Source organism: Sinohyriopsis cumingii, chromosome 1 (genome assembly GCF_028554795.1).
Source record: "Sinohyriopsis cumingii isolate HCF-2022 chromosome 1, ASM2855479v2, whole genome shotgun sequence".
Lineage (NCBI taxonomy): Eukaryota > Metazoa > Mollusca > Bivalvia > Unionida > Unionidae > Sinohyriopsis > Sinohyriopsis cumingii.
Window position 1 is genome coordinate 8,157,844 of NC_142961.1, and position 21,011 is coordinate 8,178,854.

At 36.5% G+C, this 21,011-nt stretch overlaps 1 protein-coding gene across 3 annotated transcripts; it reads left to right on the forward strand.

The window, feature by feature from the left end:
* The first annotated feature begins 2,062 nt into the window (after positions 1 to 2,062).
* Positions 2,063 to 20,695, forward strand: LOC149806386 (uncharacterized). 3 transcript variants are annotated; one of them, XM_089952497.1, is made up of 3 exons: positions 2,063 to 2,362; positions 15,005 to 15,292; positions 19,861 to 20,695. In XM_089952497.1, the coding sequence occupies exons 2-3, from the start codon at positions 15,065 to 15,067 to the stop codon at positions 20,182 to 20,184; spliced, it is 552 nt and encodes a 183-aa protein (XP_089808623.1). In that variant the 5' UTR covers positions 2,063 to 2,362; positions 15,005 to 15,064; the 3' UTR covers positions 20,185 to 20,695. The 3 variants fall into 3 exon arrangements, with proteins under 3 accessions (XP_089808623.1, XP_089808640.1, XP_089808633.1); XM_089952514.1 differs by lacking the exon at positions 2,063 to 2,362 and adding an exon at positions 4,549 to 4,599; XM_089952507.1 differs by lacking the exon at positions 2,063 to 2,362 and adding an exon at positions 13,304 to 13,848.
* Positions 20,696 to 21,011: the final 316 nt, after the last annotated feature.

Here is a 21,011-nt window from a genome sequence, read left to right on the forward strand (position 1 = left end):
ATAGATAAACAGTAACGATGAAGGAAATGGGATATTGAATACAGACTTTTCTTTTTGCTCCGAAATTGGTTGTACAACCTTTGTAAATAAAATGATAATAATAGAAGAAGAAAAATCCATAAATAAAAACGTTGTTGTTGTTGTTCTAGGGTTTAACGCCATTTTTCAGCACAAGATAGGCTATACATGACGGCCAGTATAACTTTTTTACTGATGTCGTAAAGGGTTGTTTGTTGTACCGTCCACTTTGTTTACTGATGTCGTAAAAGGTTGTTTTGTTGTACCGTCCACCTTTATTACTGATGTCATAAACGGTGGTATGTAGAAGCACGATATTTATCGAAACAAACTGCTAAAAGATTAAAAATATTAAATTAAACCGCTAAAATAAAATACCCAAAAAATATGTCATTCTGTTTTTAAAATGATCTTTCGCCTCTGATTGGTACGAATCGGAGTAAATCGAATCTCTTAAACACGTTTGCAAATGCATTTTTAAACGCACTCATAAATGTAAGTAAACAAGAGATGCCATAAACGATCAGTCTATGAACGGAAGACGATTATAAAGTTGAATTGAAAACACTGAGGGAAAAGAAATGACATTTCAAAAGCATTTCAAACGTATTTTAGTGTGGTAGAATGATTCAGCGTCTACAAAATTATCGATTGAGAGACAAAACAAAAGAGATAGATTGAATGCAGCTCAATGCATTAGATGTAAATAATCTACTTGACATAAATAATCTAACAATAATATTGATTTTAACTCTTTGTTTCTCTTGTTTTCGATGGGGATGCATAAGCGTGGGAGATTAAGGGGGTGGGGTAGAGTGGAGTGGGAGACAACTAATTTTGACGGAAACGTGCCGTGTCGCGTGTTAAGAAGGTTGGACAAACAGCAAAAATATCGGAAGAGTCTTAAATCATAAACCTATTCATTTGCTAGTCGCATCATTAACTTACATAAAGCTAACACTGGACAAACTAGTTAATAATAGCTCCGACGTTAACATATCCATGTTAAGACGTCATGCAACACGTGTGAGGTCGCATCGGAGTTATTCTACATCTCCAGTCCTGCAGGCGGGTAGAAACTACCCAACCGAAACGCACATTCCTGTATACTATCAAATGGGAAATCCCACCACCACCACCACGAGGGATTTTTAGCGTTTGCCTGATACACATAATAACACGGCGTTGATATTCTGTTCAGGACGCACGGTACTAATGGTATGGAAAAATGGAAACAAGCCTGGAAATGAGTGAACCTAAAATAGAGTATATATGGGTTTGGCTGACCAGGATGATTGTTGTTGTTGTTGTTCTAGGGTTTACCGCCATTTTCAGCACAAGATAGGCTATACATGGCGGCCAGTATAACTGGTGGAGGAAAAAACCCTGGAAAACCCAGGGAAGAACCACCGACCCACGAGAAGCTACTGGCAGGCTTTCCCACGTACCCATGCTAGCCGAGTCTTGGACTCGAACCCACGCAGACAGAGGTGATATGGCAGTGATCCGGAACGGTGAGCCCTTTAGACCACTCGGTCACTCGGGGCCGCCTGACCAGGATCGGTTAATAATGTAAGTTATGTTGTAGGAAAAAGAATCTTTTGAGAGCTTATCCTGGTTGTAAGTGAAACAAAATAGAGACATTGTTTTATTGATGTAACTTCAGTCCTTTAACAGTCTTGAGTTCGGAACACTCATTACTAAATTTAGCACCTGACTCTTTTGTGCGGAATCGAAAGCACATGTTTCAAACACATGCAGGTCCAGAAAATGCCGCGCCTCATATCCTTTCCTCTACACAGAAGCTGAAATCCAGGTTTCATCTATACTGATAAATATAGGTTTGATCATCAGCACTCAAAATAATTTAGTTATTTAATTTTTATTATCATGGTGTTTGCATAGGTTTACTATGGGAACTGAATTAGTACCGTGAGTTCTATACCCCACGTATGACCTTCACTCTCATTTTCCGAAACGAAGGTCCTAGGGTAACCCCATTTTCAGATTACATACACATGCACGTGACCTCACAAATCTTAGACCTGACGAAGTTAGCAGCACTAAATGGCTGGTTGCGGCAACATGCCCAACTCTTTGATTGATTTACAAGATGCCGTTTTCGTTTTGAGAAAATTACATTCTTTTGAAAGCCAGTGCTATTCGTGGTTGACACTATCGAGTAGAATATCCAACGGATTGCAAATTTATATTCGCCTTATCAATATCAAGCTCGAAAGTCTGACGTTCTGGCAGTTTCTCTTGTTAATGGGGATTTACCTTTCACAGAAAGGGGTGAAATGTGATCTACGGGTGAACGTTTAATACTTAGATCCGCACACAGGTAAGATATGAAAATTATTCACTTGTACCAATAATACACTGCATTAGTTTTGTTACATTCTCTTATTTCTTGGTCATAATTAGGCTGCAGAATATTCCTGTACTCGTGTATTTTTAAATAATTACTCTTTCTTTCATGTTGTCCACTATTTTGCCGACATATTTCATTATTAATATGCTAGTGTTTTGTTTTGTTTCTAATTTTCATAATATTGTTCTTCACCTTATAACAGTTTTACTCGTCATGCTTAAATTGAATCATGCAATTTTTTTATGAAAGGAAATAAAGACAGCGATACTGTTAACGTATAATATATAGATACACTATAATAGATATGCTCTCTCTCTCTCTCTCTCTCTCTCTCTCTCTCTCTCTCTCTCTATATATATATATATATATATATATATATATATATATATATATATATATATATATATATATATATATATATATATATATACACACACTGCTGTCGGGCATTTCTGCGCACCTAAGGGTTTCGTTTCCAATATTGAAGCAAAACGCATACCGAATTCGAGCGATTGACAAAAATAAAATACAGCGATGCTTACCATTTGAAAAGATGCAATTGTCACCAGAATATTCTGTTCAAAATAATATTAATTTTGGACACAGGGGATACCACCCCGATGTTTTCCTGACTCGCGATATGTCGGCATATTCTGCGCATAGCTTTGAAAAGGTGTAATATTTATCCATCGAGCTACAGAAATGAAATATATTACTTTGGACTGTTTCTGTCAGCACTTCAGTCGAGTAATTAGGTCAGGTTTATAGCTAGTTTTACAAAATTCAACGTTAAATTTCCATTAAATGGCAAGAGATATTAAGCAAACTAAACCGATCTTGTAAAAAAGTTAGTAAAGTTAAGCATTTTATGAAAAATAAGCTATTACGTGGAAAAGAAACAACAATAAATAGGATGTAATGTGATTACAACATCTTGTTGATGGGGAAAAATTACTACAGAATTTAGAAACAGACTATATGCCGGGGAATTTGTTGAAAATTTATGTTCTAGCGGCAAGTAGAGACGTTGGGTAGCAGATGATTTTGTACGTGTGAGACAACTTCTTGCAAAATTGGAAAATTGGATTAAAATACAGTTTTGTTTTAAGGTACACTTTTCCATATTTTATATAATGTATTTATTTGTATGATTCTTAAAGATGCATAGTAAATAGAATTTTCTGGGTTACAGGTTCAAGAAGGTCATGGAGTGGGTCTTCACGTTGCCATTTATAAATCACATTTTTATGTGCATTTCGAGTCTAAATGTGGGATATTTTTGTATACTTTATGAATATCACTTTTGTTAATTAATGTACGATTGTTCTTTCTGGATACAAAATGGATTTTTGACCCAAAATAGCACGTGATACAATGTTTACAGAAATGACGTATCGTTGCGCAGAATTACCCAACGCGCAGAATTGGCCGACATGGCGATATATATATATATATATATATATATATATATATATATATATATATATATATATATATATATATATATATATAAGCTGTATACATTTACTATACACTGCTGTCGGGCATTTCTGCGCACCTAAGGTTTTCGTTTCCAGTAATGATGCAAAACGAATACTGAATTCGACCGATTGACAAAAATAAAACACAGCAATGCATACCATTTGGAAAGATGCAATTGTCACCAGAATATTCTGTTCAAAATAATATTAATTTCGGACACAGAGGATACCACCACCCTGTTTTCCTGACCCGCGATATGTCGGCCTATTCTGCGCACAGCTTTGAAAAGATGTAATATTTATCTATCGTGCTATAAAAATGAAATGTATTACTTTGGACTGTCTTTGTCAGCAGTTCAGTCGAGTAATTAGGTCAGGTTTAGAGCTAGTTTTACAAAATTCAACGTACAAATGCCAATAAATGGCAAGAGATATTAAGTTAACTAAACCGATCTTGTAAAAATGTTAAGAAAGTTCAACATTTTATGAAAAATAAGCTATTACGCGGAAGATAAACAACAATGAATAGGATGTAATTTTGATTACAACGTCTTGTTGATGGCGAAAAATTACTTCAGAATTTAGAAACAGACTATACGCTGGTGAATTTGTTAAGGATTTATGTTCTAGCGGCAAGTAGACACGTTGGGTAGCAGACGATTTTTTACATGTGGGACAACTTCTTGCAAAATTGGAAACTTGGATTAAAATACAGTTTTGTTTAAGGTACACATTTCCATCTTTTATATAACGTATTTATTTCTATGATTCTAAAAGATGCATACTAAATCGAATTTTCTGGGTTACAGGTTCAAGAAGGTCATGGAGTGGGTCTTCACGTTGCCATTTAGAAATCATATTTTTATGTGCATTTCGAGTCTAAATTTGGGATATTTTTGTACAGTTTATGAATATCACTTTCCTTAATTAAAGTACGATCGTTCTTTCTTGATACAAAATGGATTTTTGAACCAAAATAACACGCGATCCAATGTTTACAGAAATGACGTATCATTGCGCAGAATTACCCGACGCGCAGAAATGGCCGACATGGCGGTATAGATATACCCTAATAGATATGCTATATACATAATATACTATATAGATATAATATATACATAATATACCATATAGATATACTCTCAACAGACGTTAAATACTTTAGGTATTTCAGCGACAATGGGTATTATATTTACATATTTACGGGAACATATTTAAAAAACAACAACACGGCCTTAAAGTGTTAGTTGATGGGATGAGGGACGGGGAGTAAAATCGATCATTATTGATCAATTGATAATTAGGGAGTTCTTTAATTATGCTGGCAATTGTACTGTGTCCCAATCTTTTCAAATTTAATTCTTATTATTCCAGTAGAAGACGCTTTCCAGTTCGTGTTCACTAAAATTACCATATAATCTGGAGGCAAAGGATTAATGTGTGCAAACAAAATCACACCTGACATAAAGCTAAAATGACACCCTATTAAGTATACGTGCAATGGTTTTAGCTATAACTTTCAGATAATTGAATGTAAACATTAAATCTCTTTACCATTCAAGTCATTTGTTAACATATTGGTAGTAGATATACAAAAGGAGAAATTCGTCGACTGTTTAGACTTCGGGAGTCTTTTGAAAATGAGAAACTTATTGCAGTGAGCTTATGATGTATACTGCCATGACAATTTTCAACATTTAACATACGCCCTAATTATTATCGATTTTTTTCTATAGAGATAAGAAAATTTCTTTCAATAAAATAGTGTAGTCCAACTTGTCAATTCCGAATCTGTTCCAAACCTAAGCATACAGTTCTGTCCCTGCAATCAAGTTGGTAAGTAATCATTTCTATTGACGGTAATGCGCTTCTGTAAAATGAACACTTATATGCAGCACAGACTGACGTGATCATTACTTTATGACTTCGTCGATTTGACGTGATCATTACTTTATGACGTTGTCGATATGACGTGATCATTACTTTATGACGTCGTCGATATGACCAATAGCAAAATTCTCATATCTTTCCGATGTGAGGCGAATAACTTCTACACTCTGATACAGAATTATAAATAATCGTAGCAACATTTGCACATTTTATTAGTGTTTGGTGGACGAGCATCATGTTTTACGTGCGAACAACAAATTCTTGTGAAATGATGGGCGTTGAAAATAACATTCTTCTATCAATTTAATACACATATTTTCAATTTTAAATATTTATTACTTTTACATTTTTTTAGAAGAAAAAAAAGTATGTTTCATTAGTTTCAAACTAATGCTTAAGCTGGTTTTAGTGATGTCGGCCATGAAATCTGGTAACGTCAATTAAGTTATTTTAACGTAGTAACACAAGGGATTTTGGGCCCGTTAAAAATAGCTAACAGTTTACAAACAAGGTCTTGTTCTTGCTTGCGACGGTGAAGGCCAAGGACGCTCCGATTGTAATATGATGTCACTCTTGAATTTTTCGGAACATAATAGTCTCCGTTTAATGCAACTCGAAGCTTTTCGACTCTCTGTAAGAGAATTGGAGGTTATCCTAGTGATACTTCCCTGTCTGGTATGTTTATGACTGACGAACAACCGACTAGATATGTGAAGAATAGATAATTATGAAATGACGGATCATGAAAAAAAGACACACAGGCGTTTCAACCATCAGTGAAATACCGGCAATTTAAATTTTTAATTTTAGATGAATAATTGTACATATCATTCAGTTGAATAACATCAAATTACTGATAACGTTGTATCAGTGATGACTTGTCACAGAGTTTCTCTGACGTCATGAAGTTATTATAACGTAATAACAACCACGGGCTTGACGGCAGTTCATAATGGCCACAATTTACATCCGATGCTTTCTTCTTGCATGCGACAGAAAAGACAAAGGACGTTCCGATTGCTCTTGCCTAGAATATCGTTGGCTGGAACCCTATGTAAAGTAAAACCAATTTCAAATGAGGAGTGTTTTCCTGAAACAATATGACCAGTCGATATGTGTGATACAACACTATTAACTCAGGTAATGACATGGCTGAAATTTCTGTCTCGTAATGAACAGTAAATTCTTTAACAATTGTAATAATCGTAGTAACAGTCCTACGACAGAAAGGAAAATAAAGTCAACGAAAAGTATACGATACCTTTGGAAATCTTCAGCGATATATGGATGTACGACCTGTCGAAAATCGGCCACGCATGCCTTCCGTTGCGGAAATTGATGTGATCTCCCTAATTGTGTCATATCGAAAAGGAATTCTTCAACAAGCACGTTTATTTGTGTAGTTGATAAAAAAAATACTTTAATCTTTAACTGTTGCAAATTTATTGAAGTTTTCAATTACTCAGTCAGCTGTTATTTTATGGACATTTAATAACAGACTATCTCCCGAAATTATTCTCTGTAAAGGCATTTAATGAAGACTGATATTAAATTGAGAGCTGCTGAAGAAATCACACATTAATATATAAGTTTTGAAATTATTCTGGATTGCTTCTACCATTATCAACTCAAAAATACTTTTGCTTAAAAAAACCCACCCCAAAATACCCCAACATTTCAGCAATTATTATTTATCTAAAGGGTGATATCAAAGGGTGTGGACCGCCCTCGAGCAAGGGTCTTGAAAATTAGGTTGATATACCCAAAGCAAAGGCTGCAAAAGGGACTTTTTTTAAATTGAATAATTTTAACGCGACAAAACAGTACATTCAAATCTTCAACTTGATGTATCTCAGGCATAATATTGACCGGTCCATATTTGATCTAGACCTGTCCGGGCCATGTGTTCGGACTGCCAAAGCAACTAGTTTATAGTCTGTGCCATCCGAGCCCTTTTAACCAAATGAAAGCAACTTTGACATTTGTGATCCCAGTAATTATCATTTTGAGCACACACAACCATGCTATATGACAATGTTTGTAAAAGTGAATAAAAGCTAAAAGTACGCGAGTTGTTTGAACCGATCGATTCCTCGTATCTCATAAATTTAATATCAAAAGGCGCTACTCCACAAGTTTGAAGTGGTTACAAGTTTAATTGGCGACATAGCTGTGTTACCAGGAATTGATGGAATGCGAAATATGCTAGTGTGGTTTACATTTACCCTGGGAGAAATTCGTTGCCCAGTGTAATTGTTTGTAAGAAAGATAAGTCTTTGAAGCTCAGAAGAGCTACTCTCGGGTTTCGAATGAGAAATAGGTCCCCTGTGGAGGGTTGATTAACGAACAGAACCTTTCAAAAAAAGAGAAACATGTCCGAAATGACGTCAACTAAATTATATAGTTTTACTGATTAAGCCTTCAAACGTTGCACTCCATCATACTTCTTGACTTTAAAAAGATATACCGTTTCACGGTATCACTGCTATGTATCAGGGAATGAGGTACTCGGGCGATGAGATTACTTCAACTCAACGTAAAGTAAAGGTTCTGCTCTCAGAAAACTTCTCAACCTTGAGTAAAAACTCCGCCCAGCGCTTTACATTATCATCATTGTCGAGTCTGAGACTCATGTCACCAAGAACAGGTTTTTTAAAACCTTCTTCTCGAAACAAGCTTATGATGCCTGATCTAGTATTTAAACATTTACCTTAAAATTGTCTTGTTGAAAACTCTTTGGTGGGCTAAAACTTAGCGTTGAGTACCTGCTCAAATTGAGAAGTTTTATATAAGCGGGCACATACCCCGATTTCATTCAACGTCTCAAAATGTATTTCGGGGTTTTCTCTCGATCTGTATAATAGTTAAATTAAAGAAAGGTCGTCAGAGTTTTTCCCGCATTTCTTTATTCTAAGTATGTGAGCAGGATCCTACTTAATATCCTGCTTGGCGTTCATAGTACCAAACTGTGTCTGTTTGAAATTATGAACGATATCTGGAACATCAGTATACTAAAAATATCAGATTGTCCCTCTTTATGCGAATAGTAAAAACATATAGCCCGTCTTGCAGTTGCTAATTTGCCTGTATGAGGGCCTCAGTATCTAGCCTCGTGATCCCCACTGCGTCCCTCACATTGCCAACTTTTACCCTGGCCTCTCACGATGCTCGAGGGTAGGCACACACCGTCGAATGGCCGATACCAATGGAGAAACTCAAGAAGGCGAAAGTAATGCAAAAAAATGCGTTAGCAATAAAGAACTAGTACATACCGTATCTCTCTCCCCCAACTCACACATAATGGCTAAAAATAACAGTACTGCCTAGTGAAACTTAAACATTCAACACTTATTTAATTAACGTAGTTTTGACTAATACAACAAAAACGCTGGGGGCGATACAGATGGAAATAGCTTCTTTAATGATATTTCTTTATTGCCAACACATTTTTGTATTACTTTCGTCATTTTGAATTTCTCCATTGGTACCGGCCATTCGACGGTGTGTGTCTGGCCTCGTGTGCGGGGCATCACGGAAGGCCAGAGTACTAGGCTACAATTTACTTCTCAGTCTGACCCGCCTTGTCATGCTCACAGTGACCTTTAATGTTCTCAATGTGCCTAACTTTCTGGGTCAAGAATGATTTCATCCAGACCGCATAAATGGCTCCGTCACATCTCCGCTGTGTGAGGGGTCTGGTAAATAAAAATACTTTTCTTGGTAACGGTAGAAAGGGGTTTTCCAAAATATGTAAAGGTGATTTGATTTGTTTCAGAAATGAGTACGTAATATGTCATGGTAAGCTAAGTTTGACTGGTACCGGCACAAACTGGCAAGCCTTTCGAGCACCGGAAGTATGACACAGTTGAGATGGCGTCAGGTTTCGCGTACTCAGTCACAGGTTCGTTGGCTGATTGAGACACGCCTTCTAGACTGAGTGTTTCATTTACAAAGTGATGTTAAATAATATAATTTAAAGCTGTCGATTATTTTCGCATCAGTGAATGCAGAAGTATGGTATGTATATGTGGAGGAAAAAATTGAGATAGAATTATTCTTTAAGCACAGTTCAAATAAACTCGTTGTTACAGAATAGAATTATGTTGGGAAGAGACTGACATTAAAACCATGTGGAATAACACACCGTCTCCTCCTGTCAGTTCGATTTTCATGGCTATATCCGTTTGTTCCATGATATCCAGCAAACAATCAGATGTGCCTTTCGCTCATTCGCTCATTTGAAAATCTCGATTTCTTTGATCATATGACTCGACTCAATAAACACTACCCTGCACATTGTTGGGGGTATTGTCAAATCACGCGTTAAATGAACTGAACGAGACATCCACTACAACGGGAAATTATTAAATAGTCTTACCTTTTTTATATAGATGATTGTGTCCTACGTGCATGTAACAGTCACGTGGTATATTCACAAACGCTCGAATTGAGTTACATGACCAAGGAAGGGAAACTTTGAAATGAACGAATGAGCAAAAGTCGGATCTGATTGGTTGCTGGATCTGATGCAACACCTGAATATAAGTATGAAGTTCGAAATGGTGACAGAAGGTGGAATTTTATTATTCCACGCGGATTTACAAGCTGACGAGCAGACGCTTTAATACGGAAATGCTATGTACATATCGCCAGAATGCCCATACTACTGACACTAACTAAGGAAATACCGACAGGTCTCTGTAATGTACACTGATATATTACTGATCGATCTGTCTACTTCGTATGCATGATTTCTTGACCGATCTGTTCGACTGCATGATTTCGTGACCGATCTGTCTACTTCGACTGCATGATTTCATGACCGATCTGTCTACTTCGACTGCATGATTTCATGACCGACCTGTCTACTTCGACTGCGTGATTTCATGACCGATCTGTTTACTTCGACTGCATGATTTCCTGACCGATCTGGCTACTTCGATTGCATGATTTCATGACCAATCTGTCTATTTCGACTGCATGATTTCATGACCGATCTATCTACTTCGACTGCATGATTTCATGACTGATCTGTCTACTTCGACTGCATGATTTCATGACCGATCTGTCTACTTCGACTGCATAATTTCATGACTGATCTGTCTACTTCGACTGCATGATTTCATGACCGATCTGTCTACTTCGACTGCATGATTTCATGACTGATCTGTCTACTTCGACTGCATGATTTCAAGACCGTTCTGTCTACTTCGACTGCATGATTTCATGAAGAGTTGAGATCTGACCCGAAACTCGCCTGTCAGAGTCAGTACAGGTCGGGGAACTGATTTCTTGAACTATGTTCCTGATGTGTATATAATAGAATATAGATTAATAACATTTCTTTTGAATAATGTTTAGCTGGTTATGTACAAAGCTAAGGTGTTAGAATAATGAATAGTTTGCTAGGGCCTGAGGATCGCAGTGTAACTGAGTACTTACTTTTGCTAGATGAGTATTTCAGAATTGATTTTGACTTATACGTTTACGATTGTGTAGCATTCAAATCCACCTTATACACACAGTTAAGTATTCAAAAAAGTACCACTTCACCCGTAATTGTCAAAACGTCTCTCAGCTGGGACGAGTTGTATATTTAAATGTATTTCGAGGGGTAGTTGTTACAAATTAAAAGTTATTTGATAGAGTGATTATTAATTTAGTTGATTGCAATTTTACTTATACTTTAAACAATATATGTAGGTCGATTTTTTTAAAGAACAGGTATTTTTCAGAAATAAATAATGCTTTATTAAATCCAAAAATTGTGTGTTTTGATGGCAAAGTGGTTTACTCAAGAAAGTGATAAAATGCTGAAATCATAGGAAGAAATGTCAAGCGTATATTAGGGTTCTTGAATGTAAATAATTTGTATACTAATGATGGAAGTCGAAAAAGGATGTCAGAAAGTGTCCGTAAGCCTATATTTGAATTAAAGAAACAACTAATCAACCTAGTGAAGAAAAAAAAAGAGTGAACATAAGAAGTTTTTCTCAGATCATCACTGCATCCAACGAAGAGCGGAACACATTTTAAACTTTTTAAATGCGTGTTTCAAATAATGAAATGATGAACGTTTAAATTTTCTACACGAGGAGGTTGAAAATTATATTCATGACATTTATGATAATTCTGTTTGTATCAGTCTTAATATACTATTGTATCAATCTTAATATACTATTGTATCAATCTTAATATACTATTGTATCAATCTTAATATACTATTGTATCAATCTTAATATACTATTGTATCAATCTTAATATACTATTGTATCAATCTTAATATACTATTGTATCAATCTTAATATACTATTGTATCAATCTTAATATACTATTGGAAGAATGAGATGATGATATATAAACTGAAGAAATTAAAAAGGTTATTCCAGAAACGACGAGGAAACGATGATTTAAGCAATAAACATATTGTTACAATCCAGGGGTTTTACTTGACCGAGCAGTGTCAAACCCTGGCGCGATTCCGCTAGAAGTTATAAGTTTCCCCTTAATTCCAAAGGCTTCCATTCAACTACCGTTGTAAACTAGAAGGTCCAACGTGTCCATTCTATAATAATTTTACTCCAATGAATACAATACCCCAGATCTCACAACTTCCAATTGTCTATCTACCGCACATATGCATGGTTTCTCTTTACTAACTTTTCGCAACGTTCCGTCAGCATTCCATGCCGTAAAACTGTACAACTTCCCCTAATACATGGAACTATTTTCTACTACGCCACCTTATACCAGTGATATCATGGTTTTAAGCCACATTTCGCCTGTAAAACTGCATCACATTTGCCACCATGGCAACATAAATAGTACCTGCCGACGATGGAACAGTCCCTTCTCGTTTATTCCACTGTGTAATATACCAGTTTCCAATCTTAAATACTGCACCTGGAGTCACACGATCAATGTACACAACCAGATTTTAATAGGGACTATGGAACTCCATCGACACTTATGCGACTCTGACCTGAATTCACCAAAATTAAACCATGGCATCATGGGAACTCATTAACACTTCACTCCGTGACGTTTGCTGATAGTAACTGGCTAATGATTTCGAGCTGAGGAATATATCCCCAGCAGCGACTTCCCATAATCAAACAAGTGGTCACAAAAATCTAAGAATTCCTTAAAACGAAGCGCTATAAACAAATGCACATACTCCAAATTTATTACAATATTATACATGCAAATTATGTTCTATCGCAACACCTAGTGGTAATTTTTCATTCTATCTCTCCTCATTGTCAGTCGCGTTTGGACTGAAATTATCATTGTTCATATTTTGAAGAAGGTAAAGCGTGAGGATCCGAAATATCAAAGAAGCAGTATTTTAGTCAACTGAATAAGTTGTTTTGCAAGTGTGGCGTAAAAAAGGGTCTGTGATAGAACACACATAAAAAGATCACGCTACAAAAAAGAAATTAATTTAATTCTTGTTACGTTCCAAAGTAAATACACAAGAGTAGTTAAATAAATACACACAGTATTTATGCGCACGTAGAACCGCCAAGCGGTCATTGAACTAAGTAATGTACCGCGCTTAGTCATTCGTTTAAACAGTCTCATTTTGGGCTATTTAAAATTACAATTTAGAGTCATGTTGTGAATGAAATCGCCTTGGAACACCTTTTCCAGTTGGCTTGGAATGGAGGGATTTTGTTTTCCTGTTGATCCAACTAAATTCTGCTTATCTAGTTGTGACGGACCGTAGTTATTAGCTGGATAGATCCCGTTTAATGGGCATGTGGCTGGAGGGACTGGTCTTTGAAGCAAGCTTCACATGTGTTTTTGTTCTGTCATTGATAGTTTGGAATCATAAGGTGGAAATACGTGAAATTATTTTAATTAGAATTCTCAAGAAGATGCAGCATTAATTATTGTTTGGTAGGGAACATCAAATATATTTTGGTTTGGAGTGCAGTAAATTCTCCTTTAGAATGCGATTTATGTTTCTAGATTGCATTACACAACACAATTTTGTGCTGTGGATTAATTTTTGGAAACGTAATTCTGATTAGCAGAAATAACTAAGAAAGTACATTATTAGGAAACTCAGTCTGCAGCAAGGTAAGTACATTTATTGTCATTGTTATTACATCTATAGATGAAATTTGTATTCCCTGTCACTTGCATACTCCTTGCCGGAGAGACCCCACCTACATGACCTGTATGACTTGTAGCATAAATCCAAACATTTTCTCAAATAAGTAAAAACGGGAAAATCGCAAAGCAGCTGGGGTGTGAGAGCCCATTCGCCAGCTGAAAATGCTTGTTCGTCATCTTGGGTTATAGACTTTGAGGCTCTTGCCTTTCTATCCAAACCAGCCTTCTTCATTTGCATTGTTTTTTAAAACTTAGTGCTTGGACTGACTTGTGAGACGTCTCTGTGAGCGACAAGGTAGCCCTTGGCCTTGCTATATTTTAACGACTTTAATGATTCTAACATAAGGAACATTTACTTTTATCAATCTCTTTGCATTTCTTTTCTCTATCAGTATGTTTAATAAATCATAGCTGATCATTTATTTCACTATTCCATCCTCTGACTAACATGTACTTATTATTAATCTGGGTTTCCAGAAAGTATTTGCACTTTTTGAAAGTTTCTGTGATTTTTAATAGTTGGATATATTTTCCAATATTTCTAACAGCTAAAAATAGGAAGCAATGAAAAACAATCAGTTTTGTGGTGTATAATAAAGAATATGGTTACACGGAGATAAAGAACTGGACGGAACACATTATTATATTTCACATTTTATACTTTACATTTTCACTGAAAGTGTGGAAGGTTCTCTTTGTGCCTCTAAGGGAATTCGGGCAAAATTAGATGGAGCACATTACACGTATCTCACCCCACCCCCCACACAAATTCCAGTACCTCTTTAACACACACACACGAGCACACACACACACACACACACACACACACACACACACACACTTGTTATACTTCATTTGTCGAAGATGATGAAATGTGGTGTGACATAAAAAGTGCTGCCATTGAGCAACTTTTCTCGTAAAATTATTTAAATTAGACACGCATATGATCATAAATTCCATAATTCATTTATCCTGCATCATCAGTGTCTCCATGTGAATGAAACTTAATTAGCTTCATGTTTTTTAATGTGTTTTTTAAGTTAAAATTTTCAAACACGTAAATGTTCACACACTCAAATATTGTAAACTTATAAGTGTTGATTCATATTTACATTACCAGAATAAACAAAAGGTCGCCCTGCCTAGTCTTTCGAACTTTTGTACTGATGAACCGTGCCGGATGGAGAAGGGTATAATTCCCCTCCGATATGGCAGTTTGCCGGGAGCGATTCGCCTGCCAAAGCGTTACGAACAGCTGAGTAACCGGAAGGGTAACAAATCCTCGTCGCTCAAGCGCGCAGAGGATGTGCACGTGCAGTCTTCAGCTGGGGACGAGGGAGAGAGCGCTTGTCTGACGGAGAGATTGGATGATCTCATGCAAGCCATAATCTGGGTCAAACAGGAGCTGGTAAGTGTGAGTCTCTAAATAATGTTTTGTTTCTGTTTCAGATATTTTTTGTATAAAAGTATCTACCCCATTCCTTACATTTAGTTGCGAAAAAGTAATTGTCTTAATGTTAACTAGCAGCACGTATTTATGTGATTTTCCAATTTACCCTCTAATCTACACCATATTTTAACATTATACATAGATTTGTTCCATAGCTTGAAAGAAGGACTCGGTCAGCGTGATATAACTGCTCTAACTGACTTCTAGCTTTTGATTAAGCTGTCAATGCATTTTGTTGTAAAGGAAAAATAAACGTTCAAAGAGGGAATTGTCGTTGTTTAAAACAGCTAGATCTGAATCAGAGAGAGAAAACAACATGCAACTTTATGCGTTAAATTAAAAGGATCAAATTACCTACTGACAATTTTTTTAGTTCAAAACGTATGTCCAGCAGAATATGTACCACAGAATGGCACAAGAGCCGTTCCAACATAAACATTTTAATGAGGCAGAAAAAGTCTATACAAATTATATCTTTGACTTGTGGTAGCTTGTTAAACCGACTGAGTTTTTCTAAAGTAAAGCGTATTAATGCCAATTAAAAGACAGAAACCGGCGAAAGCATCTGTGATATTGGCACCACACTATGATCATACAGTCTCATTTGTAAATCTGGAGTTTAATCGAGTATGTTTATAAGCATGTAAGCTCTTGACTTTATTCGCCTGTTTGGTTGGAAGATTTCCAGCAATACGATTATTTTTAATTTATTTATAGGAATATCTCAAGAACCTTTTTTTCAGTTTCGGTTTTACGCCATCTAAATTACATACTTTCCAGAATCTATATCAGCAAGAATTTTTTTTGGTCTCAATTGTTTTCGGGAGGGTGGGGGCAAAATTTAATAATTCCGTGTTTCCATATTTCGCAGTCCATGTTAGTGTGTGTTTGTGCGTGGGTGTGTCAGATTTGGATTTTTAACGTAGCTTTAACAATTTTTCAGTCATATCGCTACGATGTCCGGAGTGTGGCAGTTCATAGTGATGCCTAGCACTGGGGCATCACGTCGTAGATATGTAACATGATGTTCCACCCAGTCACATTATCCTGACACCAGACCGACCAGTCCTAACACTAACCTTTTAAAGCTGAGCGCCAAGCGAGGCAGCTGTGAGTACCATTTTTGTAAGTCTTTGGTATGACTCGGCCGGCGATCGAACCAACGACCTCCCGCATCCGAGGCGGACGCTCAAACCACTAGGCCACAGGAGCGGTACGTTAATAAAATGCTATGTCAAAGACAATGAGTGCGGAGATGAACATTCTCAACAAAAACGTATAATCTGATAAATAGGTATGATAAAGCTAAACATAAGAATATCAAATAAAAAGATGATACACCCCACCCCGAAATTTATACATGCCATATATGAGAACACATGCCATATATGAGAACACGTGATGCTCACAGTACAAAACAAGTCCATTCCCAAGGTGATAATTTTGAAAAACATTGTGTACTTATTAATAGCTTAGACCGTTCCGGTGGTCTAGTGGTTAGGGCGTCCGCCTCGGATGCGGGAGATCGCGGGTTCCAAGCCCGGCCGAGTCATACCAAATACTTATAAAAATGGTACTTACAGCTGCCTCGCTAGGCACTCAGCATTGATAGAGTAGTGTTAGGACTGGTCGGCCTGGTGTCAAGATAATGTGTCAAGATAATGTAACTGTATTGGACATCATGCTACATGTCTGCGGCATGATTCCCCAGCAGTTCTAGACATCACTATAAAGTACCAAAATGCAGACAGCTTAGCTATATGACTGAAAAAGTTTAAAGCTACGTGAAAAATACAAATCTCTCTCTCTCTCTCTCTCTCACACACACACACACACACACACACTTAAAAGCTTGATGCAGTACAAAATAGTTGTCATCTAGGCAGTTTGTGAGATATTCTACTTGAACTAACGTATCAGCTGCTATAAGTGGCTAGCTCTGCTTTCGAGCCGACTATTGGTATTTCACTGGCTACACAATGTGCAGTGATATGAGGTTTACATGCCTCGCGTGAATTTCAAGAACAGCAAAGCAGGAAATACCAAATTCACAAATATATCCATATCTTTTATTATTACACAGTAATAGCTGTAAAAGTCACACCATAACCTAAAGTTAGGAAACTTGACAGGAGCAAATTTACGAAACTATCCCCTGCCACCTTAGCGCTGTCATTTCCAACTTTGGTTCACCAACCCAGTCTTCGCTGTGTCCTTTCACTTACCACAGTAGAGACGTCACCAAAAGCAGTATCGTAACTACCATGGTAGCAGGTACAGCCGTGCTGTGGGGCCAGTACATGCTGGGATCCCGGCCCAACCAGGAAAAAAGTAAAAACTTAAAGTGACAGTAAGGGGATGGGGCGGTACAAACAAATTTGCTGTGGGGCCCGTGGTGAGATAGTTACGCCACTGACTAAAGGGTTATCCATAACATTCTGTCAGGGGAGTTTCACGAACTTGCTGTAATGCTCGTTACAACTCTGATGGAACGAGCCGAATTTTGTATCCATAGCAAGCGACATTGTCTCTAGGCATAACGTACATGTTTTTTTTATGAATTAATGTACACACGGCCTGCTTTATGATGTTGTGTATAAATAAATGTTCAAAATGAGTGAAGCGCAAAGGAACCAACAAATTCGAGAAATTTAACAGGATAGAAAAGCTGTCGCTATAGTTTTTTTTCACTAAAGAGTTCAACAAACCTCTTAATGCAGCATTTGCACATGTTATGTAATTGGTGCTAATGCGTTCACTCATTCTAATACATCTTTTATATATATATATATATATATATATATATATATATATATATATATATATATATATATATTGTGGGTGTGTTGAATATTTTCTTTTCCTTCGTTAATACCAAGATAATCCGTCGTGTGGTACCAAAAACATATTTTAACGAGTGGCAAAGCCATTAGTTAAAATATAGTTTTTGGTACCACAAGATGAAATATATTCGGTATTCCGGTATTAACGTAGGAAAAGAAAAATTTCATTTTATAATATATCAAACTTCCTCCAGAATGGAAGTTTAGAATATTCTGCACAACACGCTCCCCTACCCACTCTTCGTAAATTCACCTCACTCTCATGGCCTGATCATATAAATGACGTGACTTAAGAAAGCGGTAGGATCCGGTTGATAATATCTGTCACAATAAATTATGTTTTTGTCATTTTGTAAACTATTTTACCTTATCTGAAAACAATGCAAGTCCGAAGGAAGTAAAGGGAAATAACTTCAGCGAGACGCGAACGGTGTCTGGTCAAATTTCATTATAAAATATTAATTTTCATGTCGGAAATGTAAGGCACTTTCTATTTATTGATAATTTTTAAGCTCACAATGTACTATCTCTTTATCATTGCAGGTACAACTTTTGTAGGCACACGCAATCAAGCGTCGCATAGCATGATGGGAAATCTTATATTTTCACATGTGAAAAAAAAGTTTTTCATATGTGAAAATATAAGGATATATTTTTCTCAGATGAAAATATATAAATGAAATAAAGAATTATTTCATCAGTAAGACTCTGTATATCACACTATTTTGTATATGTGTCAACGTTTAAATTTTGGAGAATGCATCAATCTTTTGGTTTCGTTTGTAAATTTGCTAACCAGAGAAATCAGAAATAGGTCAATGGAAAACCCCTTTGTTGCTTTCGAATATCAATATGATCAAAATCAAGCACTTCTAACATAGCATGTATTAGAAAAGGGAAACTATAAAAGTCCATATGCAATAGCTATCACTGGAGAAATCTTGCATTGATACAGAATTCAGTTTTAAATGTATAACTCAGCTAAACGTTTGGCCTTGGGAGGATGATTGCACAATGATCAAGGTGCTGTATATATGGACTGAAGAGGCAGTCCGAGCAAGAATTACTTGACCATCGTCTTGGGTGAAAGACGCAGTCCGAACAATAATAACTTGATCATCGTCTTGGATGAAAGAGGCAGTCCCAACAAGGATAACTTGACCAACTGACTGAAGAGGCAGTCTGAACAATAATTACTTGACCATCGTCTTGGGTGAAAGACGCAGTCCCAACAAGAATAACTTGATCATCGTCTTGGATGAATTAAGAGGCAGTCCGAACATGAATAACTCGACCATCGTCTTGGGTGAAAGAGGCAGTCCCAACAAGGATAACTTGAACAACTGACTTAAGAGGCAGTCCGAACAAGAAGCCACTGTTTTGGGGCTCTTCTGCCGTTAACATTAAGCTACAAGTATGCATATATTCAAAAGACAAAGGACTGGTGGCTCATTAATTCAATATTCTAACTTACTCGAATGTTACAATTCATGCAATTTTAACATTGTTTAAGTAGATAATAATTAACAACGCGCGACTGTTTTACTGTGACAGATACCGGAACATTGAATAAGAGAGAAATAGATTACAACGGAGTTTGTTTAAAAAATAGTTTCTCTCGTTGCGTTTATCTTTCATTTATATTAAAGTATGCTATCTAATGACAAAGTTTTTTCGTTTCAGATTTTTTTAAGACAACACGATATACTCCTAAAGCGTCAGTTCTGTGATATTCAAGACACAATACACACATTACAGAAGACACGTAATGGAAAACTAAATGAGTTCTCATTGAGTACATCCGGGTTTCAAGGAATGGAAAGCTGGGATATTACACTGGACAATTATTTTTTGCGGTCGGCATCAAGCGCTACTGCCCTTAACGACGCTAATGATACAATGATTGTAGATGGTGAGGACGATTTCAGGCCGCGCACTTCCTCAATGAAAACAACGCGAGATCTCGCAGCTCTAGCTAGACGACGTGGCAGCAAGGAACTTATATAGCATATTTGTTTGTGTGCTTGTTGACGCTTGTCGTATTGATCTTCCAGTCTTGTATAAAGCCCCCCCCCCCCAAAAAAAAAAAAAGCATCGCTAACGTCGTAAACGTTACTCTCAAAGGCGATCCGATAAGTTGATATATAATTTACCTGTGAACATAAAGTTCAGGCATTAAAAACAGATGTCACACAACACCTTGTGACGTACTTTATTTACTTGCAAAACTAAGTACCTTGTATAGTCCACTGTACAAAATGGGTTTGAGGACAAAGATACCATTGGTCTTCGGACTTGTACTCACCATATTGGTAAACACATATCTGATATCAGTTTAATAAATGTGTCTGCATTTAAGCCGCTGCATGAAAAGAAAGAGCTTTTGTTATAATTATCTGCGTAAAATAACATGCTTTTAAATGTTGTTTACAAGTATCTTAGGCAGATATGCGATTATTGAATCATGGTTAAAATATTATATTTTCATTATTAAAATATTCATTGCCTATAGACAATATTTGCTCCGTTTGTCTGCTTTGTTACGGTAGGCATTGCTTTAAAAAATACAAAAACATTTAGCGAGACTGACGTCACAAAAGGCATAAAATTCATAGAGACCCGTCCTCCACAGCTCTCCGTCCTGGTTATTAAATAAGAACACTTATTGCCATTTTTGCATGCAAGTCTTTCATGAACTGTTTCATATTTTAAACAGTTTGTTTTAATCTTTGCAATATAAGTAACTCCTCGAGGATAAAAAAAAATTTTGCGATGCTCGATGCTCGGTGAAAAGAAATCATTTTCCTTTTCCATTTTTCATTGGAAAGATAGAT

What these genes read in the sequence shown, in the direction of transcription:
- LOC149806386 (XM_089952497.1), top strand. Translation starts at nt 15,065, where the DNA reads ATGGAGAAGGGTATAATTCCCCTCCGATATGGCAGTTTGCCGGGAGCG. An exon ending in TCTGGGTCAAACAGGAGCTG is followed by an intron (nt 15,293 to 19,860) that starts GTAAGTGTGAGT and finishes TTTTCGTTTCAG; the next exon opens with ATTTTTTTAAGACAACACGA.